The 27,194-nt window shown below is 30.0% G+C and overlaps 2 protein-coding genes across 4 annotated transcripts in view; one reads left to right on the top strand and one right to left on the bottom strand.

Annotated features, from left to right (window-relative positions):
• LOC101263372 (polyphenol oxidase, chloroplastic-like) overlaps positions 1–12,434 on the bottom strand; it is a 43,542-nt gene extending 31,108 nt beyond the window's left edge. The window contains exons 1-3 of one of the 3 annotated variants that reach the window (XM_069294487.1): positions 11,940–12,434; positions 9,838–11,316; positions 477–1,579 (exon numbers count right to left, since the gene is read on the bottom strand). In XM_069294487.1, the coding sequence (XP_069150588.1) occupies positions 1,506–1,579; positions 9,838–11,316; positions 11,940–12,342 (1,956 nt within the window). In that variant the 5' untranslated portion in view covers positions 12,343–12,434 and the 3' untranslated portion in view covers positions 477–1,505. Of the gene's footprint in view, positions 1–476; positions 1,580–9,538; positions 11,317–11,939 lie in introns of those variants that run through there. The other 2 variants (XM_069294488.1, XM_004232785.4) reach the window with 2 other exon arrangements.
• LOC101245027 (uncharacterized protein At4g04980) lies at positions 1,538–6,597 on the top strand. The gene is made up of 9 exons (XM_010318420.4): positions 1,538–2,086; positions 2,756–2,977; positions 3,195–3,290; positions 3,389–3,509; positions 3,623–5,219; positions 5,317–5,482; positions 5,563–5,727; positions 5,817–5,969; positions 6,077–6,597. Exons 1-9 carry the CDS (start codon positions 1,844–1,846, stop codon positions 6,278–6,280), a joined length of 2,967 nt encoding a protein of 988 aa, XP_010316722.2. The 5' UTR covers positions 1,538–1,843; the 3' UTR covers positions 6,281–6,597.
• Positions 12,435–27,194: the final 14,760 nt, after the last annotated feature.

Below are 27,194 nucleotides of genomic sequence, written 5' to 3'. Positions count from 1 at the left end.
ACAAAAACACAACTGAAAAAGTTTGTGGAAGCCAATTCTTTGACATGAGGATGTATGAAAGGGACAGCTGAAATCACAGGAATTGTCAAAGATTCTAACATCTATCTGTACATTTATTTATTAGTACTTAATTACTTGAACTGTCTCTTTATTTTGATTTGGGGCAGGCATGTATCAAATGACAAGTCACCACTAAGACACAACAAAATGTTTTTTTCATTTTAATTTCTATTCAAGATCAAAGAACCAGTTGTTTGAATAATGTTAGTTTATTAGGTAAAGCACCAATTGAACTTTTCAAAGTTCTTACTTGTCTATTTGATTTACTATTCTTAATTCGTGTCCCAAATATGACAGCATCATCCATAAAACATAATCTTAATTTAATTTTAATCTGATTCAAATAAACCCCTTGCTTTCCCTAGCTTCTATCCCCGGGTCAGTTACTATGAAAGTGAGGCATCTCATTACAATATTTTTACAATATATCTGATTGTATATATATCTTTTAGGGAAAAGGGTTAAAAATGCCCTCAACGTATTGAAAATAGATCAAAAATGTGCTTTTTCCACCTATTGGAACAAAAAATGCCTTTAAGGTTATTTTTAAGATTAAAAATGTCCTTTTTAACAGAATTTTGACATGCCATAAATGGATTTCTAAATTAAACAAATGAAATTAAAGTATTGATCCACGTAAATTTTTGATGACTGCATTGGACTTCTATCTTCCTGTTTCCTATTATTGAGGAACAAGTGCTCACTTCTACCAAAAACTCCATTGCATCCCAATGTGCCACCAGTAACCTTCATCTTAACATGATAACAATCTCTGCAGTGGAACCACCCAGGATATTCGTGACCACGGTCCGTCCAACCGTCCCACGAAGGTTCAATTTTCTTGATCAATCATATGTGAGTACGCAATAAGAATTTTATGGAACAATCCAGGCTTAAACCCAAATCACAACAACAATATTCCCAATGAATTTCACTCTTTGACACTCGAACAAAGCAATCGTGGTGATATCCGTTCAATAAAATAAGTATATTCGAACAAGAAAATCAGAAATCAGCTGGATTATATTCAAAAGGATAGTTCAGTTCCATTGAGTTGGATCAAAAATTCACGTGGACCAATACTTTATCGCCACATGTTTAATTTAAAATTTCATTTATCTCAATATCATAATTCTGTAAAAGAATGGTATTTTTAACCTTCAAAATAATTTTAAAGACATTTTTGATCTAATAGGTGAAAGGAGAACATTTTTAATCTATTTTCGATATATTGAGAGCATTTTTAACCCTTTTTCGGACGTAGTCAACTAGTTGAGTGGCAAACATGTTTTAGATCACTAAAAGACCCCTGAATTTGAGGAGCTTAGATAAAATTTTATCTAAAAGTGTAACCATCAGATACAGCTCAAAGTCATCAAAAACAAAGATAAAACAACACATATTAACAAAAACCCAAAAATTTAGGGGTCATACACGGTTTGGCCTCAAAAAACCAAGAAAAATAATTTGAATAATTGACCTCCATTATTATTTTTTTTTAATTTTTTTTTTTTTTTTTGTCTCAACACTCTCTCTCTATTTTGTTAACAAAAGAGAGAAGAAGTGTTTGTCCATGTGATAAGTTGGATTAACCAATTTCCCAGTTGACTCCAGAGCTTGTTCATCATATTAAATTATTCCTATTTTGCTCTGCACGTTATATGAGTCTTCTTTAATTTATCAATTTTCCTACAACTATTATTACTACATTATTTTTTAATCAATCCAACAAACAAAACATTATAATTTTTTTATTTTTTTTTAATAATAAAAATAATATTGAATGCTCTTGTTCTTCTTCCTCCTCCTCCAACATTCTTCTAATAATTTCTATTATTTTATTGTTTTCATTCACCGTTTTTTTGCGTCAGCAGATAATATTGTCAAAGTTGACCTGGTAAAATCATTTTTGTGTTTTTTTTCAATATTGTATAAAACTTGGTATTTCTCATTAGAAATGGCCATTGGAGCATGCTTTGGTGTGCCTCCTTTCTTTTCACGCAGGAAGCATACTACAACCTATCAGGTTTTTTCATTTTCTCTTAAATCTTTTGTTTATTTAACATGTTATGATCATCTTAAAAAGAATGTAAATTTATCTTAATTATGCATTTCTCAATATTTGAAATAAAACAAAACACACAATTAATCTATTTCTCCTCATAAAAGGTTTTGAATTTGATAACATATGATAAATCCTTAAGAAAACCTCAAAATGTTATGATCATATAAAAAAAATACAAATGTTCTGTTAATTTGTGCATGAAAAATCCTAAATATACCAAAAGGTTAAATTCTACATTATATTTATCAGAATCATATTCCATGCAGATTTCTCCCAATATTTCCTTTTTGACTCTATCTTCCATGTGTTTTTAAAGAAAAAAACTAGTGATTAATGAATTGCATCATATGATGAAACAGATTAAGAAGAGAAGGAAAAAAAAAGATTTAAGAGGGGAAGGTTGCATACAACAATAAGGTGATATAAAAAACCAGTTTTTGCTTAAGGAACAAAACAGCCCATGCATGCATATAATGATATTTGACAAAAACTTGAGAAAGAAATGTGGACAGATTGACTATGTATCTTGTTATATATGTGAATTATAATCTAAGAGCCAAGAAACCGAGAAACCGGTGACTTGGATATTATAATAGCATATTACTGATAGTAGTTGACAAACATTTGCAGGAAGAAGAGATGAAAGAGACAAAGAGAAGTCCTGTTGTTGAAAAGAAGAAAACACCTCCCATAGCAGTATCAAAAAGTTTTAAATCCAAAGGTTCCACGGTTCGTAATTCATCTAGAGTAGCAGGGAACTTCATAATAATGACTGAGCTTCGGAACAAGATCCTTACCTTGAGAGACTTGCTCGACTTGTCCCCTTGTATTGGCTCTGCATCTGTAAATGAGGTACATTTCTGTTATTTGTCTTTAGAACAGAAGACCAATCATATCAATCCGTAAAGAGTTTTAACTTGTATAAATGAATTGTACACCATCAGTATATTCAAAATGGTTATAGAAGGTTACTTAAACGCAATGTCAGTGTATAGAAGTTAAAACTCTGCAATAAAAAGAGCAAAGCAGAATTTTGTAACCTCTGTGGTGAATTCTTTTTTTTCCACAGCTGCTGCTTTTGACGCTGAAAGACCTGCAACAACTGTATCCTACAATGAATCCATCTATTTCTTTGTCAAAAATTGATGAAGCACCGATGCAGCAGGTTACTATTTACTCAGCTGTACTGAGTATTTACAAATTGAATGTTTGGGTATAGCGGATACACAGTTCACTGTGCTAACCAATTGTTATATTTCTCAGGCACTGCAATTCTTCTTTGATACTCTGATATCAATTGGGGAAATGTGGACAGGCAATGATGAGTGGATGGTCAAATGCAAGGACGATTCATTCAGTAAACAAGACAATTTGGAACACTATGGTACATCATACAGTTTATTGCAACATCAAATAGATATGTTTTCCATCTATTATCCATCTCTTGACTCTTAGGTAAGATAATATTAATGATCTTTTCAATTACAACCAATTTAGGAGTGTTGTTGCTCGATGACATGATTCAGCTAGCCAGTGAAAGGATGTTCGATATGATGGATGAGGATGAGGATGAGGATGAAGACGAGGATGAGGATGACCAGATAAGATATGAACGTCCATCATTCAACATGTTTGGGAGGGTTCTTTCTGAATCTTACTCAAGTTCCAAGTCCTCCCTCTCGAGCACTCCAGTGACCCCAACTTCAGTTCTCCCTGAGTTAAGGAGCAAGAAGAATACAAAGGCATCATACTCTCCACCTCGTCTTCTGCCACTCAGGGTTCAAGCAGTTGGCAAGCTGAATCCTATTGATGTAAAGCGTCTCTCTTTTCATATGTTTCCAAATGTAGCAGCTCAAGATTCAAATTTTGTTGTTCAATTAACAAGCACAGTTAATGAACAAAAGTCAGATGTAGAAGCGGAGAAAGATTCTCAAGTGAAAACCAAAGATGATGAGGAGTTTGGACAAGATTGTGAAATGACAGACTCACCAGATATTCTACCGACTAGTATGGATGCTCAACCAGAAAATGAAGGAACATGTAAAACTGGTGTCAAAAATAATCTACCAGTGTCAGGACATGTTACCTTGGATGTGCTTTTACCTCCTTCACTTCCAGAACAAGGAGCAGGGCAACAATCACCACTCACTTTGTCGTTGAATGTCATAGACTCGCAAAAACCAACATCTACTCTGCAAATTTCTTTACTCACACCAGATGGAGATATATCATTGAACCAACCATCGACTTTTGCACCAGCAGCACCACAACCACCACCCCCACCTCCACCAGTACCCAATTCATCAGGGAATGCAGAAGGGTCAAGGCCTGCTCCATTGTTAGCAAAACCAAGTGGTGTTCCACAGCCTCCTCCTCCTCCTCCTCCACCTCCCATGGCATCAGCCAATGTAGCAACACCACAACATCCTATGAAACCAATATCTGCACTCCCACCACCACCACCACCACCTCCTCCCATGACAAGAAAAGAAATAACATGTCCACCTCCAGCTCCACCACCTCCCATGACATCAGGACAAAGAGTGGCACCACCCCCGCCCCCACCACCTCCCATGACTTCAGTAAAAGCAGTGACACCTCCCCCACCCCCACCACCTCCCATGACATCAGGAAAAGAAGTGGCACCTCCTCCACCCCCACCACCTCCCATGACATCGGGAAATGTTAAATCAGTTCCACCTCCACCCCCACCTCCCATGGGATCAAAGTTTACTGCCCCTCCTCCACCCCCTCCGCCCATGGGATCAAAGGGTATGGCACCTGCACCCCCACCTCCACCAATGACTTCAAACGGAAGAATGCCAGCACCACCTCCACCCATGCCAATGGGAAAAGGAGGTGCACCTCCTTCACCACCAGGGTTTGCAGGTGCCAGGAGCCTAGGACCTAGGAAAGGAGCCACTAAATTGAAGAGATCATCACAAATGGGAAATCTATATCGACTTCTCAAGGGAAAAGTTGAAGGATCTAGTTTAGATGGTAAATCAAAGGGGAGAAAGGGAAAAGCTAGTGCTAGTGCACCAGCAGGAGGTAAGCAAGGAATGGCTGATGCATTAGCAGAGATGACAAAGAGGTAATATTATGGAGATCCTCCAACAGATTATCGAGTAGAGGTAAAACTTCCATATGTGTTAGACAAATCTTTGAAAATTATGTCATATGTGTCTCAGGTCAGCATACCACCAACAAATCGAGGAGGATGTTAAAGTACATGCACAAACAATTAAGGAGATGAAAACAGCGATTTCCTCTTTCCAAACATCAGACATGTCTGAGCTAATCAAGTTCCACAAAACTGTAGAATCCAACCTAGAAAAACTAACGGATGAATCTCAGGTTTCATTTTTATCTTTCGTATACATATTTCTCCATGATTCCCACTTCAGGATGTTGGCTTTAAAGTAATTTTGATGTAGGTGCTAGCAAGGTTTGAAGAATTTCCGACCAAGAAGTTGGAAGCATTGAGGATGGCCGCGGCACTTCACACCAAGTTAGATACAATAGCCAAAACTCTACAGAATTGGCCACTAGTACCACCTGTTGGACAACTTCTTGACAAAGCTGAGAATTACTTCAACAAGGTAGAAACAAAGTTGGCAGTTGAAAACATCTCATGACACAACCTTTTATATTTCCATTAGTAGCTCTAACAAAAGGTTCTATCATTTAGATCAAAGGAGAAATGGACACATTGGAGCGGACAAAAGATGACGAATCCAAGAAATTTACAAGCCATAAAATCCACTTTGATTTCGGCATTCTTGTGCGTATCAAAGAATTGATGGTGGATGTTTCCTCCAACTGTATGGAGCTGACTTTGAAGGTTAGCACAGTGTAAAGCATATAGCATATGTAGCACTTCTTACGAATTCACTAACCTTCACATTTTAATGAACATCTTCATCTGAAGTAACACTTGAATTGAATCAGGAGCGGAGAGAAGCAAAGCAAAAGGAAAATGAAGGACCTACACCGAAAAATGATGGTAAAAAGGGATCAGCTAAACTTCTATGGAAGGCCTTCCAATTTGCATTCAGAGTCTATACTTTTGCTGGTGGGCAAGATGATCGTGCTGACATGTTGACAAAGGAATTGGCTCAAGAAATTGAGACAGATCCTAATCCAGAGACATAAAGTTTATAGTCATTTTTTCCACAAAAACCAAAAAAAAAAAAAAAAGATCACTATAGGTGTCAATATATAACGGCATTAATGCACATAGACGCTTTTAAGAGGTTTGAGCAATTAGTATAATGATGATTTCCCTAGCAGGTGTTCTATAGATGTTTCTTGAGCTGTGATTTCATGCACATTATATCCTTTTTTGTCTGAGGGACGGAGAGAAGTGAGCTAAACTCTAGCTTAGCTCTACCACCTGCAATACATACAATATTTATATTACACCTTTGTGACTGGTTTTGTAGAATGTATATATATAACTTTTGTCTCTACTCTCAGAATTTAAAAGTATACGCATGAATGACTATGTTCTTATGTATATAGTCCATGCTTCTGCATTTTGTAATAATGTCATACATCATTATTACTTACAAATCATCTGTTCTGCAAAATGATTAGTAGGAAGAATTACATGGTATTAAGAATGTTGTTTCTCATCTAACACATTATTGATCTCTTTCAATTTTCCAATCCTTAAATATTGATTACTTTTTAACATCCATGTACAAGCAGAAATACATTATACAGAGTAACTACGCCTTCAAACTTTTAACTCTTGAATCCGTCTCTGTGACTGTATATATATATAGTACACAAGCAGAAGAGTTGAATTCCCTGTGTGTGAGACTGTGATCATATATATTACATAAGCAGAAGAATCAATATTTTAACGACAAATATAAGAGATTAATTATAAGCTACTACCATGGATGCAAATTAGAAATCAGAATGCAACTAACTAACTTCATCAAAATGCTCTTTAAAGCATAAAGACAAACACCTGGTGGGCTTCTTCATTGGAAATCACATTCTTACTGGTGCTACTAAGGTGGTTATTTAAAGGGCAACAATTTTTATCTATAGCAAATAAAAAATTTATATTTGTATGCTATAATAAAATTTGGATAATTATGTTCCACAACAAATATAGAAACTGTATAATTCGCTATACATATACCGTTGAAGCAAATTGTATAAAACGAAGTGTATAAAACAAGAAAAAGAAAGACACTTGGGCAGAGAACCGTATAAAAACAGTGTATAAAATGAATCGTATTATTATAAGTGTATAGAACGATTATAAGTGTATAAAACGAGAAAGAGAGAAATTAGATACAATTTGAAAATTGTATAAAACGAGAAAGAGAGAAAGGCAAAAGAAACTGGGCAGGGGAGTATTTTTTATTGTATAATTATAAGTGTATAAGACGAAAATATATGTACTTGCATGTAAATATGTAATTTTCTTACGCTTTATACAAACAGAAACGCAATTTATACATTTCGCTTCTGTTTGTATTAGTGAGAAAGACGAGGGTGGCGAGCGAGATTTGAGAGAGTGGAGAGAGGGGAACAAAAATATTTAATTAGAAATAATTTTTTCTGCTTTATACAATTAGAAATAATTTTTATATACTTGTGTTTGTATAAAAAATGAGAAAGCAAGCGAGAGATTGAAAAAGCGTGGCGAGTGAGACATTTGATAAAGAGACGCCTGGCAATTTTTTGCAAACATTTGCTGTGGAACACAATTAAATCAAACCCTAATTAATTCATTTATTTTAAATTATTAATTTGCTATTATATATAACTTTCCCTATAAAATTCACATAAATATAAAGGATGACAATTGGGACAGAAAGGGGCACAGTGGAGATGATTCAGCCAAGGCAAATCTAGAATTTCATGAATCAGTTATCTAACAATTATAATGTTATAATTAAGCCCCTTTAAATAAAAATTATAAATGGGATCACCAGGACAAATGGGATCAGCTGTACCAAGTGTTATCTTATGTGTGGACATTATTTTTCAATATGTTACTAAATTGACGTAACAGAATAGAGCAGGTAGACTCTAGCCAAGTAAAATGAAATATAGAGAGTATAATTTAATAAAAGTAGGGGTCTTTTTGTAGTTTTAAAAAAAGACAACTTCCATGTATTCATTTTTACATAACGTTTGTTGGTAAGTTAAAAAGTAAATTATTTTTATATAACATTTTAATATGTAATTTAAAAATCTACGTAACTAATAACTAATATATGTATATACAAAAGTGATAAAAAAAAACTATATATTATCTTATACGGAGTAAATAATCTCCATCTGAAATTGTTCGTCATATTGCACTTATAGAAAGTCAATTTGACTAATTTTCAAAGATAAATTGAATCACATTAATTTGATATTTCAAATAATAAAATTAGATATTCTAAAACTATATGAAAAGTACTATAAATTACAACTTTTTGCATATTAATATGATGAAAAACACATCTTAAAACGTTAGTCAAAATTTTTATAATTTAACTGTAAAAATAGAAATCATATCAAACAATATCGAATGTAGAGATTAGTAATTAATACTCAAATAGTAGCTAATATGATATATACTTACAATACAACTACAACATAGAATTTGAATATTAAAATACATTGGAAAAGGTAATGGAAAGTCCAACAGACGTGCTTTGATTCTTAATAAATATAATTATGTACATAAACTCAGTGGACAATTACAATATAACTTCCTTTTTGTAGCGTCAAATATGACAAGGATACATGTGGATGCATCGAGCCTGCCCCAAAAAGTAATATATTCGGTGTCCCTATGTAGTTGCCCACTTAGAAAAGACACACATATTAAGATGATAATAATTAACATGGTAAAGTTATAATTTTATCTTTATCAAATATGATTTCAAAAAAGATGAATTAAAACTTAGAAATTTTCAAGAAGTTTAAACGAGGATATAATAGAAAATTTAATGTTCTTTCTTGATTTGCCGAGACAGGGAATATTTTTCTAAAATTGCGTGAGTTGTACAAGTCTTAAAAAATCATATCATACTCATTTCCTTTCATATTACTTGCGAGGCGGATTTATACGTTAAAAATGAGGCACATGTGATTCAACGGTAATTTTTTCAATATAAAATTAATTATTTTATAAATATACTTTTAAATTTGTACAATATTATTTATTTGTGTCATATGCATAATGATAAAAATATTTTTTAGCGATAATAAATATTGTTAACTTGATACACTTTTAAGAAAATTTTAATTCGAGATGTATTTTACTAAATGGTATTTTAGAACTTCAAATTTTTAAATATTCATTTAATACTAAAAGTGATATGAGAAAAGTAAAAATTTTGTTTTAATTTGTTAAAATAAATGAGTAAAAATGAAAAATAGAAACCAAAGTAAAATGAAACTGAGAATACATTTTATTTCAAAGTCATACAAGAAATTTTACACAATATATAATTCCTCTCTCTCTTTTTTTTCTCAGTCAAAATGAGACAAAATAATTACGTAAAAATATATCCAACTACTTTTCCTTCCTTTATTCCATGCAAACATCATGTCTACACAAGTTACATTGTCCAAATGCAACATTAATCAGAAACAGTAGGATATTAATTAAAAGAAAATACATCAAGAAATGCTTATATTATTTTGATTTAATTAAAATGACTTGTTCTTTTTTTTTTCCTTCTAATCCTCAAGCACAATCTTAACACCCCCAATTTTAACAGCACCAGAACCATTCTTGGGTACAAAAGTCACCAACACATTATCATCATTTTCAGCATCCAAATCCTCCAACAACTCAGTTATCGCTAATTTTAGCTTCGTTTTTCGTTTCGAATTTTTCTCACCTTTACCATGACTATGATGTGGTACGTTCACAAAACTTCCAGCAAACTCAGCATTATCTGGTGAAATCAGTGTTTCATCTTCGTCATTGATCAAAACATCAAACTTAACAAACACATCACTCTCCACTTCTAGTCCTTCAACAATTAAAATCTCCTCTCTCTCGTTTTTCTCCTTTTTGTTCCTCTTCTTCTTGTTTGGCCTTTTTACCATAACTTTTATAACATGGTCAAGTTTCGTAGGAAATATTTCTTTTGGTCTAGGAAAATTCATAATATTATTATTATTGTCATCAGCTGCTCTGGCTTCAACGAGCCTCCTTACGCTACTCAACGCCCGCGATACTCTAGGCGTTGGTCGCGAATTTATCCATTGATTCCTTACGTTTTGATAAACGTATCCGAGTTTGCTTGAATCCAACACATCACGAACCCTAATACGTACCATTTGTGCTTTTTCGTCGTAAAACAAAAATGAAGTGTTTAGAAAATCAGGATCGGTGAAGTCTTGACGTCTACCACCTAGGGTTTTCCAAACAGTCCATAATCTATCGATATTTGAATGATGAGCGTAGAAAATAGGATCTCTAGCAGCTGAATAAAAATCGCCCATGTTTTCGAAGTTAGCTTGGGTTCTATCACCGGTCCAAACATGAACCGCACCATGAGCCATGTTCTCGAGGGATCCAGCTCCACCGGGGACCCCACCTGCGCGGTAAGGGTCCCCGAGGAAAGTCTCGGGAGTTCTTCCGAGAGATACCATTTGTCTATACATATTTGTGAGGTTTTGAGATGTTTGTTGAGCGGTACTTATGTTGGGATCGGTACCGTTGAAGTCTAGATCGACCATAGTCGGAGGCTGATGCCTCCGATCTCTAAGTCGATCATAGAGAGAAGAGGTAGGGTTTGTGTACAATCCTGGCATACGCATGCCATCTGGATGATCCCAATTCCAAAATGGCATCGCGAAGGTTGGGTCATTGATTAAACTTCCCAAGATTCTTTCGAAGAAATAGAGATAACAACGATGAAATGGAAGAAAAATCCAAGAGGAATGAACTTGGAGCTCTGAATTTGGGAACCCTAATTGATCATAAGCACCATCACAATAAGCACAGTGAATATTTGCTTGTTGTTTGAAGCTACGTGGATCGTCGTCAGGAAGTTGCTTCATCAGCTGAATAGCTCTGTTGAATTTCTCAATGTAGGCACTATCCACGGAATGAGCTGCTGGCCGTGTACGGAGTGGGGTGGATGACGACGGAAGCTGGAAGTCGATGATACTTCCGCTCATCGGAGGACAACAATTAACCAGTTCTGCACCTGTTAAAACAATCGACAAGAAATGACTTTAAGGCTGTCTCAAAATAACTTTTCTTAAAGAGATATTGTCCCTATAGTATAATTTTATTTTTTTTTAAAAAAAGGATAAATATATTTCAAACTATCGTAAATGATATGCAAATACCTCCGTCATCATATTTTAAGGAAATTAGTGCCCCTATCGTCCAAAAATTAGAACATATATACGTTTTATACTAATGGACATACACGTGTCATAATCTTATCCACCGATCCGACATCGGATCGATGAATAAGATTGCGTTACGTGTCCCTATTTAATCTTACGTTAGAGTGAAGGGCATATAAACTCTAGTTTATAGATGACAGTAGCACCAATATATCAAAAGTATGACGAATGATATCTGCATACCATTTACAATAGTTTGAGAATATTTTCGTCTTTTTTCCCTTTTAAGAAACTACTTTATCAGGTATGACTTCTCATAGAAAGACTAATTTATTCACGAAGTTGAAATAAACCTACTTATTTCATGAATAAACATTATATTCGTTTAACTTTTAAAATCACTATTTTTCTATTGATCAATGTGTGGGACAATCGTGTATATATATATATTACAAACTATATAACGATAGCGTACCTGGTGGCAAGTCTGCGGCCCCACATTTGGTAACGTCGGGTCCGTTCACCGGAGCGGCAAGGACGAAGGGAAGACCACCAACAAGAGTAGAAGCACCATATAAACCTCCTAATCCAAGTAGAACGTTTCTTCTATCGATCATATTGTTTGAAGAATCGTTCTTTTTAGAAATGTCGACGGGTGAGTTGTGTTCGTGATTATTATCATCTATGGTTTTGCAAGATACCTGGAAATTACGATGGACATTATGCTTTCTAATGGAGGAAATTTTTGATGTTTTTGCAAAGAAAGGAGAAGAATGCAAGTTGGAAAAAGTGTTGGTAGTTGAAGAAGAGAGAGTATTGGTAGTGGGAAATAGAATGGAAGACATAACTTTGCTTGTTTGAGGTGTATTCATGAACATCTAGGGCTAGCATTTATATAGAATAAAAAGGAACAAGTTAGCTAAGACTTTTCTTTCTAATTACCTTGTGAGAAAGAATAAAAAAAACATAATGATCAGCGTTTAATCAATTAATAAAAGTTACTTTTTTAATACATAATTTTTAAAAATAATTAAATAAAATAATTACAGACTTTAATATAATACTAAAGTTAATATAGCTATACATATTTAAAAAAAAAAAAAAGAAACAGGAGGCTCTCTCTCATCGTGAGTTCACGTGCTTAAAAATAAACAATATTATTAAAAGTGTAGATTTATTGATGAGAGATGAGGTAAATTAGTGGGAAAGTTACTTTTATTATTTATTAATTAGGGTGGAATATTAAATTAATCCACTTTAGTTCTAGTTGTCGTTAGTCTTAATTTATTTACAGCAAGAAGAATAATGACTCGTACTGGTATTGTCTCCTTCTAGATATAGCTGATTATTATTTTCTCTGTTCGAAATTATTTGTCATGATTTCTATTTTTAGAGTTAAATTATAAATATTTTGACTAACATTTTAAGATGTATTTTTTAATCATATTAATATACTTTTTATGTAGTTTTAGAATATTTAATTTTTTTTATTTAAAATATTAAATTAATGTAATATAATTTATCTTTAAAAATTAATTAAATTGACTTTCGATAAATGTAACATGAAAAACAATTCCGCACGAGGGAGTACTTACTTTAAAAGAAACTAAATGACTTTCAACTATTGTCTACCGTGTCAAAATTTAATTTTCTTACACTTTTAAATTTTTTATTTATTAGTTTAAAGGAAACTAATGACTTTAATTTCATCTATTGTCTGGCGTGTCAAAATTTTATTTGCTTAGACTTTTAATTTTTTTATTGAACAAGTTGGAATGCAATCTCAAGAGGAAGTAGTTGATGAAGCTTCAAAGCCTCAATATATTATTCAACGTAATGTAATATATATTGCTTAACCGATTTCAAATTCGAGCTTTGACTATTGAAAAATCTTTATTAAGGTTCTTACTCGCTGCGCCATCGCTTCATGCCCACTTCATTGTCATGCCTGAGTAAGGATCGCTTTCCTCTAAGGGCCTTATGCCGTGTGGATTTACATTGCAATAAAATAACTTCTAGTGGTAATAAATATTAATATTAATAAAGAATTCTATATATATATATATATATATATATATATATATATATATATTATATCACTAACAATCAGAAAAAATGCTCCGATACAATATCAAACATGAAATAAAAAATTTAAAAAATATTGTTTAATCAATATTATATATATATTATATAGTAGTTGAACAGGTATATTTTGCAAATCACATAAATTGAAATTAAAAAATAATTAATTAATATATCATGTTTACATTATTTCGGGGTTTGGCTAATTATAAAAGGCAAGACGTGCCTTAACAAGACATACAACCGACCATTGCAGTGATAAAGAATTAAATGGGAAATATTTTAATTAATTATTTTAATAACCACAATCTAATTAACAAAGATATCCTTGTCTTTCTCCAATAATGTCCAAGACAAGTGAATTAGTTGCAAGTTAATTAATTAATTATTAGTGGCTGCTGCTAAAAATCAAAACCCTAGCAACGGATAAGAAAACTACTTATGGATTTCGAAAAACAATACAATTAGTTTGTAAAAACAATTTCCACTAAAGGAATAAGGATAAAGTAAATAGAAATAAAATAATTAATTTGATCTTGTACTTATAAATTAGCAAATAATATGAAACAAAGTATTTTTTTTTAACTTCTTAGAAATCGTGATAGATGGTTAATTTTGAGACAAAGAAAATATAATATATGATATAATTTTATTTAATGTGGAGTTTAAGTAAAAAGGGAGATTAAAAAATTTGTGAGGCTTCAAACTTCTGAAACATGTAAAAAAAATTCTACTAAAATATTATTTGTATGAAATAATGTTATTTAATATGGAGTTTAAGTAAAAAAAAAAGGATTTTTAAAAATTTGTGAGGCTTTAAACTTTTAAAACTTGTAAGTCATCATGTCCATGTTTATTTATCTCTATTTAATTGTTCAATTCCTTTACGTACACATTGAAATTGACATGAAAAGCTTATTATGTTTGATTTAACATATTTATTAAGAAGTCTTTAATTATTTTAAGTTATCTAAATGTTGAAAATGAACACAAGCACTTATATAATAATAAAAGGTAATGTAGGTATATATACAAAACAAATAACAATGAACATTTGTTTTAGATGTAGTAAATAAGTAAAAATAAACTAATGGAATGGAATATAATATATATTCTACTATTCTAAATAATTGATCCTACATGCAAGCTTTATCCAATTTAAACACGAAAAAAGTAGGTAACGGTGGCTTTTAATTTATAGTCTTTAATTTTAAGTGCGTGTTCATGATGATAATCTATGATATAAATAATTATTGCTTTTTTCAGCTAAATTGATGTTTAATTTTCTCGTTCTTCTAAAAATGTCCCCACATTTATTATACGAAGATGTAATTATAATGTTGGTATAAAATATTAATAAAAATTTTTAAATGATATATAAAATTTTATATTAATCAAAACGATAATATTGCTGGAATAACAGCGATTTACTTTACCGGAAAAAGCAAAATCGTTGCTACTGCAGTAATTTAGCAAAATGTGATTTTTTTTAAAAAAAAAAATTCAAATCGCTGCCTAAGCAGCGGATTTCATTTTTTTAAAAAAATAATTAGAAAATCGCTGCCTAGGTAGCGATTTGAATTTTTTTTTAAAAAAAAATCACATTTTGCAAAATCGCTGCAGTGGCAGTGATTTTGCTTTTTCTGATGGAGTAAATCGTTATTGTTCCAGCGATTTTGCCGTTTTGGTTAATATAAAATTATATATATCGTTTTAAAATTTTTGTTAATATTTTATACCATTTAGACTCTGAACTCTTATAATGTTCGTAAGTATAATTGGAAAATTAACATGGACGTGTACTTATAATTTCAGATAATAATTATTTATAATGTATAAAATCAGTGAATACAAAATTAAAACAGATAATTTCTACTAAGAACTAACATATTATATTATATATATATATCATAAAATTTATCATTGTCGATATATATAAGTTAGAATAATCCCCCAAAGAGAATACCAAAACGATAACCTAACAGGCTAAAACTATTCTAAGAAGATCTTAGACCAAATTGTGTCAAATATTCAAAAGGTTGCGTTTAAGAAAACCGTTACCATTATTTTTTCAAACACTTGAATAAAATTGTGACCAGTTGTTAATTGTTATTATGATTTTTATTTTATATAATTTAATATATAGTTAATGGAAAGACAAAGTGCACGTTCTTTTATGCTTTTAGTCAACAACTAAGATTTGCCAATTAATAAATCAATTAATCAAGTTCATCTTCTTCCAACTTGTTTATCTTAAATATTAAAAATACAAATATGATATTGGATAAATGATAGAAATCAGATCACGAAAGTTTAGTAAACTAAAGGTCGAATATAATAACATATAATTGTATAAAGCTCTACAATTATTTATTATTTTTCATTTTTTTTAGTTACTATTAAAAATATTGAGTTATTAAGTTTTTCAACATATTCGAGTTTACACGTAATGCCAATAGTATCTCAAATATGGATATGCTCATTATTCACCCCACCCTCTCTCTCTCTCTATATATATATATTTGTGTGAGGAATAAAAATGAATAGTGATGGTTGGGATAAAATTTTTTGTATCTTGCTTTGTGCAATGTTTGGATTAACTTATCCCACCATTTATATCATAGTGGGATAACTTATTCCATCACAATGATATAAATGGTGGGATAAGTTATTTCAGAATAGATAACCTCAGGAAAACTATTCTGGGATAACTTGTTCTTATCAAAACGGTAATTGTTCGCTATTGGAGCATGAACTATATTTTTGGTACTAGTCGATATCTTTTATAATATGTACTCTTTATTTACTTTTACTTGTTTGATATATTAAAATTATTGTATTTTTGTTTTTAGTTATATTAACATAATATATTTTTTTTCTTTGATATTACTTTTAACATTAACTACTTAATTTCCCAAAACATTTTTTAAAACTTAAAACTAAACATTAACGGTGATAAAATAACCATATCAATTATTATTTCTCAAGTCTATGCATGCAAAATTCAACCTAAAACAAGTGAATAGATGAGTAGTTCTTAGCTAGCTAGCATATGTATCTATCACCTTATTTTGCACCCTTAAGTTACATTTGATCATTGAATTCTCAAATCAATTGCATTCATTTAAGTATAATAACTTTTATTAGACGATTTAACCCTCACTACACCTATAGTTAAGTACGTTCTTAATTGCTAATTAAAATGAATGCTTTGAGTACTCAATATTGAAATGCCACTTATCATAGTTAGTACTATAGGCAAATTAATTGATCAGAAGACGTAATCGTTTTGAAGATGAAAATTCGTTACCTATTTCAGCTCATCTTATAATCTTCAATGACTCATCATGTGAAAATGATTTATGAATTTTCTGTTTGGCTAATTTCTCTTCATTGACTTTAATTAGTACTACTTGATTGAATTTTACGTGTTGACAATTAGAATATATCAAATTGTCCAAGCTAAATTTAGATTAGTCAGTCACTAGGTTTCAAATTAAATATTTTTTAAAAATAATTTTTGAAGTTTTCGCTTTTCTTGTTTGTTGAGGAAGGGGGCAGGCCAGCAAAGGGTTGGTTTGAGGGTAGGGGTAAAAGAATTATTTGAAATTTAAAAATAATATTATTTTGTTTTTGCATGGGGAAGGTTGGATATGGGGTGCAGGATAGGGTAAGAAAAAAATTATTGAAGAATGAAGTAAAGTTTTGAAAAATGTTTACTTTAATTTTTGAAGACAAGTCGTTTTTTTTAAATTGGAGAAAATGAGTTGATTTAAAAAATATTTAAGTCAATCAAACATGAAAAAACGGAAAAACATTTTCCAAAAAAATGTTTTCCTTCATACGGAACACACCCTTAGAATCTAATTTTGGTCAAACGATCGAAATCTAACTAATAATAGCCATTTTAGCGTGATAATAACTTTATTGTTGAGTTGTTCTGTCGTATTGATTGCTCAAGATTTGTTCTTTATTTGGATCCGATGAGAAACATGGGATAAGTTCTTATGCAGTCAATTAATATAGAAACAAAAACAACAATTATATCCGAGTATTTAATTACATTATAAGGTCTCAATTAAACATACCGAACAAGTTCGAAGTAATGTAATATGGAATAAGTTCAAATCATTTTCACAATCATAATATACTTTTACAACAATTTCAATTTGATGAGAAATTAAATAATTTTCTTACATAAATTATTTCACGTTGTTCAAAGTCTCAAGTTGTTAAAGAAAATGATTTGACAAAGAAATTGTTAGAAGTGATCAACTAGATTTAATAGGTAATGATCAATTTTTTATTTGTTGTACTTTATTTTTATTTAGTTTAATATAGAAAGCTTTTTTTTCTTCTGGGGTTTGGGGCACATCTTTAAAACGCCAATGTTAAAAGACGTTTTTATATATCCTACATATTCTTAAATTAGAAGTTTTTTTAAAAAAATTCATATTAAATTAATTTATATCTATCTTCTTCTTTTTTGTATCTATTCTACCTTAAAAGAATGAAATGCCTAAATTAAATATCAAACTATAATAAAATCCAGAACATAAAACATCAAATTAGTATATCTTCTATAATTTATATTGTATTAAATTTACTTATTTATATATTAAAAACAAGCACGTTTTTACATCGAAGGGCTATGACATTTTCAAAAGTTTATAACTTTTTCGATGAATTGTGACCTTTTCAAAGGGTTGTAACTTTTGACATGGTTGTAATTTTTTCGAAAAGTTGTGACTCTTTCGAGGGTGTGTGACTTTTCCAAAGAGTTGTTACTTTTCTGATGAGTTGTGAGATTATAGAAGGAACAATAAGCATTCCTTCATACACTACCCTTTCTTGGCTATAAAAAAGGGGGGTTTCCTTAAATTTTCGAACTACAATTTTATAAAGTTTTTCATTTTTCTTCTTCTTCTTCTTAATAAAACACCCAATTAATTTATTATATTTTGTATGATATTATATTTAACTATTTTATATTATATTTAAAGGAGAAATCATTTCACTTTGAATGATTACGACTTTTTCAAGGAATTGTGACTTTTCGGTTGAGTTGTGTGACCTATTCAAAGGGTGGTAACTTTTATTATAAGAAACCATATATATGCACATGCTCATACTAGTCTTTGTTAAGTATACATGAAGGAGTATCCTTACATCTTTTTTACTATGATTTTTTTATGTTTTATATTCTTCTCTTTTTATAAAGTCAAGTTTAATTTACAGATATTGACAATCTCAATATACAGTGAAATTTAAACACTTCCTAATGAATATGCCAACTAAAAGCATCCAATTTAGTATATGCTTTATATTTTATATGAATATTTATTTATATTATATTATATTAAAAGTAAGGACTCTAACAATACAATAATAACTAAATAACTTCACTATGGAGAGTAAAAAGAAAGTATATTGAAGAGGTATAACTAAGAGATGTTTTTTTTTGGCAATAAATTGTGAATATTATTATATCAAAAATAAAAGTATTACAATTTCGGAATGTAAACAAAACTATAGCATCTAACTATTAACTATCTATAAGTGGCGGAATCAGAAATTTTATGAAGAGGGTCACTCATTAAAAATGCTCAAACCCACATTTAAGACATTAAACCAGTAGGCTCTAACAACTTATTATGTCAAAGATGTTCAAAATATGTTATTTGATCACTTCTTCTATCATATTTTACTTATATATATCATATTTTTTTCGGACGAAGGGTGTCCTGGACACCCAGGCATATATTTGCCTACGCCACTACTATCTAACACACATCCTATGTATTAAATATTGACACTTTCTTGCTTTTCTAGACCCCTTTACTCTTTCTAATCTAACTTGTAACTCCTTTATTTGTGCAACTAAGATATGTCAAGAGTGACTAGCTTTCAACAGTAATCATAAGAAAATTTATATTCACTTTTCATTGAAACTTATAATTTATTATTTATTTTGTAATTGTTTACTTCAATTTTTTAACTTTTTATATTTATATTATTTTTAAAAATAATGTCGTATATGATTTGATATTCACTTGCGTGTGTCAAAATTAGTATATATATAGAGAGAACAGTTAAATATTTTATAAGTCTTGCAAAGATAAAATTTAAATAATGGCCTTAGAAAGGAACATTTGCATAAACCAGTCCTTAGCAAAGGTATCTGCAATTATATTTAGGATTATAGACACACATTTAAATATTTATTTTGTTAACAAATAATTAAGAGATTTAGATGCTTGCCAAACTTATAACTAAAATGGGATTATTTTTTAATTTTTTTTAAAAAATATATAAAGTAAAACTAGTGGTGAGTTGGGCCTCGACGAGTTAATAGACCAAAGGATCATCGTAATAATTAGTCCTAACCCAAGAGAAATACGTCACAGTGTTAAATAGCCGGTTGGATTAAATCTGAAAATATCAAAATTAATTGAATTAACAAATAATGTATGAAACCTCGATCATTAGCAATTTATGACACTAAGTTTTTTCCGTTTACAAGGGACACACTATAATATAACATGAGTACTGCTTTACATTCTTTTTCCATATGACTGTGAATGCTCAGTGACAACTTCTCAATAGTTATAGTCTGGCTTTTTTTTACGGGAAAAGGCATAGATTTATTTTTAAACTTGTTTCGAAAAGTCAGTTACACACTTAAACTATTATGACGACTTATAACACATATTTATTACTTAAAAAGTAAATTTATTTACCAAGTAAATATAATAAAATGTGGTTATGACTGGACTCAAACCGAGGTCACGAGGATGAATGAACATGCGAGTACCAACTATACGGAGTCCTATCATATGCTTTTTATGGAACACTATTTAGTTTCTGTTAATTTCTCAAGATAATCGTATGCGAAGTAAATAACAGTAGCTAATATGTACATACTTGTTACAATCCAACTACAACACAATCTTTGAATATTAAAACTACATTGGTAAAGTTAATGGAAAGTCCAACAGAGGTGCTTTGATTCTTAAGAAATACTTAATTATTTTAGAACTTCCAATTTTTATTTTATATAACTATTTAATACTAAAAATGATATGAAAGAAAGTTATAAAACTATTTTGATTTATTAAAATGGAAAATATGTATTTTTAAGTATAGAAACCAAGTAAAATGAGACTCATGAATACATTTTATTTGAAGTCATACAAGAAATCTCAATATATACGTATCCTTTATTCCATGCAAACAGTTAATTACAGATTTACAATAGACATAAATCAGAAAACATCGTGTCTACACAAATTACATTGTCCAAATGCAACATTAATCAGAAACAGTAGGATATTAATTAAAGAAAATACATCAAAAAAATGCTTAATTATTTGATTTGATTAAAATGACTTGTTCTTTTTTTCCTTTTTAACACCACCAATTTTAACAGCACCAGAACCAAACATGAACCGAACCATGAGCCATGTGCTCGAGGGACCCAGGTCTACCAGGACACCACCACCATCTATTTTATGGAACTGTACTCGCACATGAACCGACTCAATATCTCAGAGCTAATTTCGACATTTTATATGACATGTTTAGTTAGTTTTCAAATTTCATGAAAAATAAGTTTAAGAGGTGATCGTTTAAAAGTTTATTACAGATTTTGTCAAGTTTGTTGGAATAAAACCTCCCGAAAGAATCTCGATATACGAGTGGGTAATTTCCAATATAACATCTCCTATTCCATACCAACAACTAGAACTGGAGAAAACTTCAAGTTTGAAGATTTATGCCACCGACTTGGATACGAAGTTTTCTCCAATAAATGCTAATGATATTCAGGATTATAGGCACCCATTTAAATATGGGGAAATTGTATATAATGACAAATTAATAAATTAAATTAAATGTTATGATCACACTTTAATTTAATTGTACCCTGTATGTAGCAAACTCTTTGTCAGTCACCTCTCTCCCTCAAACTCTTACTCGCTCCCTCTCACTTTTATACAAACACAAGTGTATAAAATGTGTTTCTGTTTGTAAAGCGAGAAAAAATTGTATATATACATATATTTTCGTTTCCCTCTCTCCCCTCTCCCAGTTCTCGCTTGCCACTCTCCCAAATCTTACTCGCCGCCCTCGCCTCTATCGCTTATACAAACAGAAACAAATGTATATCATGCGTTTCGGTTTGTATAAAGTGAGAGAAAATTGTATGTACACTTGCAAATACATATATATTCATTCTATATACTTATTATTATACAATATAAATATTTTCCTACCCAATTTTCTTTTGTCTTTTCCTCTTTCTTGTTTTATACGTACACATTTGTGTATAACTATTTTCTTTTGTATATATAGCGAATTATATAATTGGTTTCTTTGTATATGTATAACGAATTATACTTATTTATGTTTGCTATGAAGCACAATTATGCAAATTTTGCTATAGCATACAAATATGAATTGTTACTCTTTAAATATTAATATTGTTAACAAAAAACTAAGAGATTTAGATTCTTGCCAAACTTATAACTCTAAGTGAAATTATTTTCTAGAAAGAATAAATAAAGTTAAGTTAGTTTACATTTTTTTTGACAAGCCCAAAATTTAAATAATAGCACCCTCAGATGCTTACTATTCGTGCAAATCACCTAATTATATTGGGCTCCAAGTAACAAAGACAAGTGGTGATTTGGGCCTTGACGAGTAGGGATGGCAACGAGGCAGGATGGATACGGGTAGATGGGTTTTAGGCTATGTAAGGAAGAGCGGGTTTAATGTTGTTTAAGCGGGTGGAATATGGGATGATTTGAAGTGGGTTTTTTAAAAATTAATGTGGGGGGCACGGATCGTAAATATATGTGATTTTATGTGTGTTCAAATTTGATTTTAATTTTTACATGTTATAAGAGTGATAGAGCATTATTTATTAAGATAATTTCTTTAAAACTACTAAAATATCAAGATAGTAAATGAAAATGATTCAATAAAAAATACTTTCTTACATGTTTCTCAATTGACCTTTAAAAAGTAAAATTCTAAGTCACTAGCCTATTAAATTAATCGAACTAAATGAAAAAATAAATTTATTTTTATGAATTTTATTTTTAGTATCAAACTTAACCAAAAAGAAAAAAAAGTTATTTTTCTCGGTACTAGACCAAAGGATCATCGTTATTATTCCTAACTAAAGAAAATTACATAGATAGATTGAATTAAAATTAAGAATTATCAAATAGATAGATAAATGTATCATTGAAGCATAACCATATTCAATTTTTAGTGACTTAAAACTCAATCATTAGCAATTTATGACATCCGTTTTTGTGTTTATGTGGATACAATATAACATGAGTATTCCTTTGCATTCTTTTTCCGTGTGACTATGAATGCTCAATGACAACCTTTCGATTATCAAAGTTAGGCCTAGCGTAGTCAGTATCAATTGTTTTCAGACAATAAAGCCTATGATCATTCACATTTGTTCATTCAAGGTCTTTAGCTAGTGATAAATTTGATACCCATATCCCATCAAAGTTACATTTTAGTGTTTCCCTAACACAAAAAGAATCTTTGATATAATTTATTGGTTATATCTTTTTTTTTTTTTTTTAAATTCTTATTCTCAATCAAAAACCTATGCATGATAAAAAATAAATCACAATAGGAAATGAGTAATTCACAAGAATCAATAAAAATGATTTCAAATACTCGTTTCCTTATAATCAAGTAGGAGTGGCTAAACGGTTGGATTGGATTGAGAAAAATGATTTGGATTATAATCCATCCAAATACAATATTAATAAATATGTATTGTACTAATCCATTTAAATAAATTTTTTCCCACCCTTCGGCGCTCCCCTCCTCCCGGCCTTCCACCAACCTACCTCTAAACTTTTTTTTTTGTTTTCTAAAAATAAATAAATAATAAATTTACCCCCCTTGCCCCTCCCCGAGCACCCCCCCTCCACCAGTTTACCCCTAATTTTCTTTTTGTTTTTCAAAAAAAAAAAAAATGCCCTCCCAAGGCACCCTTCCCCATCTTCCACCAATCTACCCCTACTATTTTTTTGTTTTACAAAAATAAAAAAGAATTGTTTTTCAAAAAAAATTAATAAATTTACCCCCTTCCCCTGGCGCGCACGCGCACACACCCGCGGCCCCACCTTCCACCAACCGACTTTTATTTCTCACTGATATCAACTGGATATGAATTCTCATGTTAATTCATTTTGTTCATATTTAATTATATGAGGTTAAATAGATTGAAGACCATATTAACCTATTTAAGAAAAAGAAAGAAAATATGAGTAATTCATTTAATTAAATATGAATAAATTGATTTCATTTCATTTGTTTGGGCTGAAATTGCTACCATGCTATCAAAGTAATCGAATGCCCCTCTGTAGAGAAGAGGTTGAACACATCATCACTTATATCACTCTGATTAAGAGTGACACAACATAAATATAATAAGCACAACTCAAACCTAGTTCGAGATGGTAATTTATTTCACATGAACAATAAGTATGGATTAAATAAAGTAGCTATTATATTGGGGTTGGGGAAGGGGGTGGGGCGATAATATCGAAGAAAAAATATTTTATAAAAATAAACTTGCAAAAATAAAAATTACATTAAACGGCACATTCCACAACTAAAGACTTTAGGGAAATGATTTCCATATTTAAAAATTACTAAACAAGTTGAAATTTGGGTTGATAAACTAATCAAATCAATAAAACTTATCTGGAGAAATAATTCATTACCCAAAAATGATAAATGTCATAAAACAAAAATTATGTAGGAGAGATTTTAAAATATGGTATCTCACTAAATCTAACCAAAAATAAATAAAATACTATAACTATAGTAATGCATAGCATAAAAGCTAATAACACGATTAGATGATAATGGAAAAGTATTACAAGAACAAATAAAAAACACCTAGCTTGATAAAGCAAGACGGTAGGTAAAAAAATATTTATATATTTCTACCAAAAATAATTATTTCGTATATTATGATAGACGATTATAATTCATGTAGAATTACGAGCTTGGAATCTACAATCGAATTAAATTTGTGATGTTTAATGTTTTGAAAATTCAAACATGCATAATAAGAACTCAAAAACCTCCCTGTGGCCCAGGCCAAGAAAAATTAAAAACCAAAGAAAAATGCTTTTTATCTATTTATTTTCGATGTTGATTGATCATGTTTTATTGTGATTTTTTTTAAAAAAAAACCTGTTTTCAAAATAAATAATAAAAATTGAAAATTGAGATGTTTTCCTCATAGAAATATATAAGATAGAAAAAAAAACCATTTAATATTTTTAATCGACAAAGGTATTAAAAACACCCTTAAACTCGACTTGAATTATTAGTTTCATCTCAAATTATTGACAACCTTAAAAATACATTTTTACTTGACTAACAAACCTAAATTCACCCTCATCTTGCAATATGAGTAAAATACATCCCTAAATAATCGTTAAGTTTATGAACATTTTCAAATTTCAACACCTCTATTGAATTTTTTATTAAGAATTTTATGTTTTTACATATTTTTGAAACCATTTGCTATTTCATGTTGCATAATGCATATCAGTGATTTCTCCAAGTTTCATAAATCAAGTAGAGATATATTTTAAAAACTATAAAATAATTCAAGGAGAGAACTAATAGCTACACCAATTTTTATTAAAAAAATTTAAAACTTAATCGATTCTTTTTGTTTAGTTCAAAATAAAATAGTAAAAGTTCATTTGATGACCTAAAACACTCCAAAAAATGAGCTCATAAAGTTTCTTTGGCCACACTTAGGGTCCTTTGTTATAAAAATGAATAATGCAGGGATTATTAATGCAAGAATTAATAATGCAGAGATTAACAATGAAGGAATTAGTAATGCAGGAATTATTTTTATCAAGTGTTTGGTTCATTGTTTCATATCTAATTTTGTGTCTGGTTTAAAAGTTTTTTTAAAAAAACTTTCCAATTATACCCTAAAGTTATTATGATATTTTGTATTTCATGTAATTGAGTAAAATTAGATAATTAACGGAGAATATTATTTTTTTATAATATTTTTAACTAGTTAGGAGAATAAAATTTTTATTGTCATGTTCACTATTTTCTCACTTAAATTATTTGAGGGTAAATAATTATCATCTTAATAAATTAGAGTTAATAACTCAAAAGGTCACACAACTATAATGATTATAGAGAAAATTTATTAAACTTTGTTTTGTATCAATAAATTTTTTAAAAAACTCTTTATCATAAGATAAAATAAAAATATAAAATAAATATAAAAAAATAAATTAAACTATTTTTATACTCGAGATGTGTGTGTATATATATATATATATACACTCTTGTTTTAGACTACTCGTGTAATGTTTAATGAACTTTCATTAAGAGACAATATTTTACTTATGAATTGTTCTTAAATTCATACATTAACATTAACATATTAGTCGGATTATAATATTTTATATTAATAATAAATATATTAAGTAATTCATATTTTAGAAATAAAAAATTATATCTAAATAATAACATTTGTAAGCTAATTTATTTAAATAACTTTATTAGTATAAATATAAAATATAAAATATAAAATATAAAATCAAAAAAATAAATAAAATATTAAAAGGTTTTGAGGGGTGTATTTGTCTTTACCTAGAATAGTTCCATGGTATTAGAGCTAATACCCCCAAATGGATGGTATTAGTAATACATCACATAATACCATGTAGGATGTAATAACTAATCCATTGATTAGTTATACATAGATTCATATTCCTATCAAACACAGTATTAAATTATACTACATCTAATATATAAATTATTTCTTTTAATACAGCCTACCAAACGCCCCCTTAATGACACAATCTGAAGATTAAAAATTACAATAAGAAATTAATTAAATACTTACCTATAAAGAATGTATAATGTAACATGAAGCTACACTTAATTAATTAATTAATTAAACAATATGGAAAAGAACAAAAAATGACTTCTCAGCTAACTTACACGAGAGACCAGGTGCTTTTGTGTATGGTGTGTAGCAGGGAATATTTGCCCCTTACCATAATTATAGTACTTAATTAAACAATAATTAAAAATAGCCGTTCTAACCCTTCTGCCAAATTAAGAATTAACTCCTTAATCACAAAGTAATTTCCTATTTTCTACTCACTAATCGTACTTAACTATTTATAACCATTAGATCAAAAAGTTTAAAATTACGTATAATGAGGTTTATTAGCACTGGAATATTTCCCTGATTAATAAAACTGCTCCTGAATTTGAATTCCAATTTTTACAAAATTCTCTTCTCTTTGGGTCCCACCACAACCCCCTCTTCAAAATACACCGCTCAACTACAACGAATCAAAAGCTTAAACACCCCACGCGCCTCTTATTATATACTCATTTGAATTTGAATTAAAATGCTATTTTAATATTTTGACTAATTGTACTTTAATAATGGAGAACTATTATTATTTATTATTATTTTTAATTTAATTTAAAAATTTAGCCATACACATTCATTTATTTTAGATTATTATGATACAACATTTACATTATTTAATTAAAAGTTCTCAATAATTATTATTATAAAAAATATCATATAGATTAGTTC

The sequence above is a fragment of the Solanum lycopersicum genome, chromosome 2 (genome assembly GCF_036512215.1).
Source record: "Solanum lycopersicum chromosome 2, SLM_r2.1".
NCBI classification, from domain to species: domain Eukaryota; kingdom Viridiplantae; phylum Streptophyta; class Magnoliopsida; order Solanales; family Solanaceae; genus Solanum; species Solanum lycopersicum.
This window is presented reverse-complemented; position numbering and strand designations above follow the sequence as displayed.

What these genes read in the sequence shown, in the direction of transcription:
- LOC101245027 (XM_010318420.4), top strand. Translation starts at nt 1,844, where the DNA reads ATGCTCTTGTTCTTCTTCCTCCTCCTCCAACATTCTTCTAATAATTTC. An exon ending in AGACAATTTGGAACACTATG is followed by an intron (nt 3,510 to 3,622) that starts GTACATCATACA and finishes CAACCAATTTAG; the next exon opens with GAGTGTTGTTGCTCGATGAC. An exon ending in TTAGCAGAGATGACAAAGAG is followed by an intron (nt 5,220 to 5,316) that starts GTAATATTATGG and finishes TATGTGTCTCAG; the next exon opens with GTCAGCATACCACCAACAAA.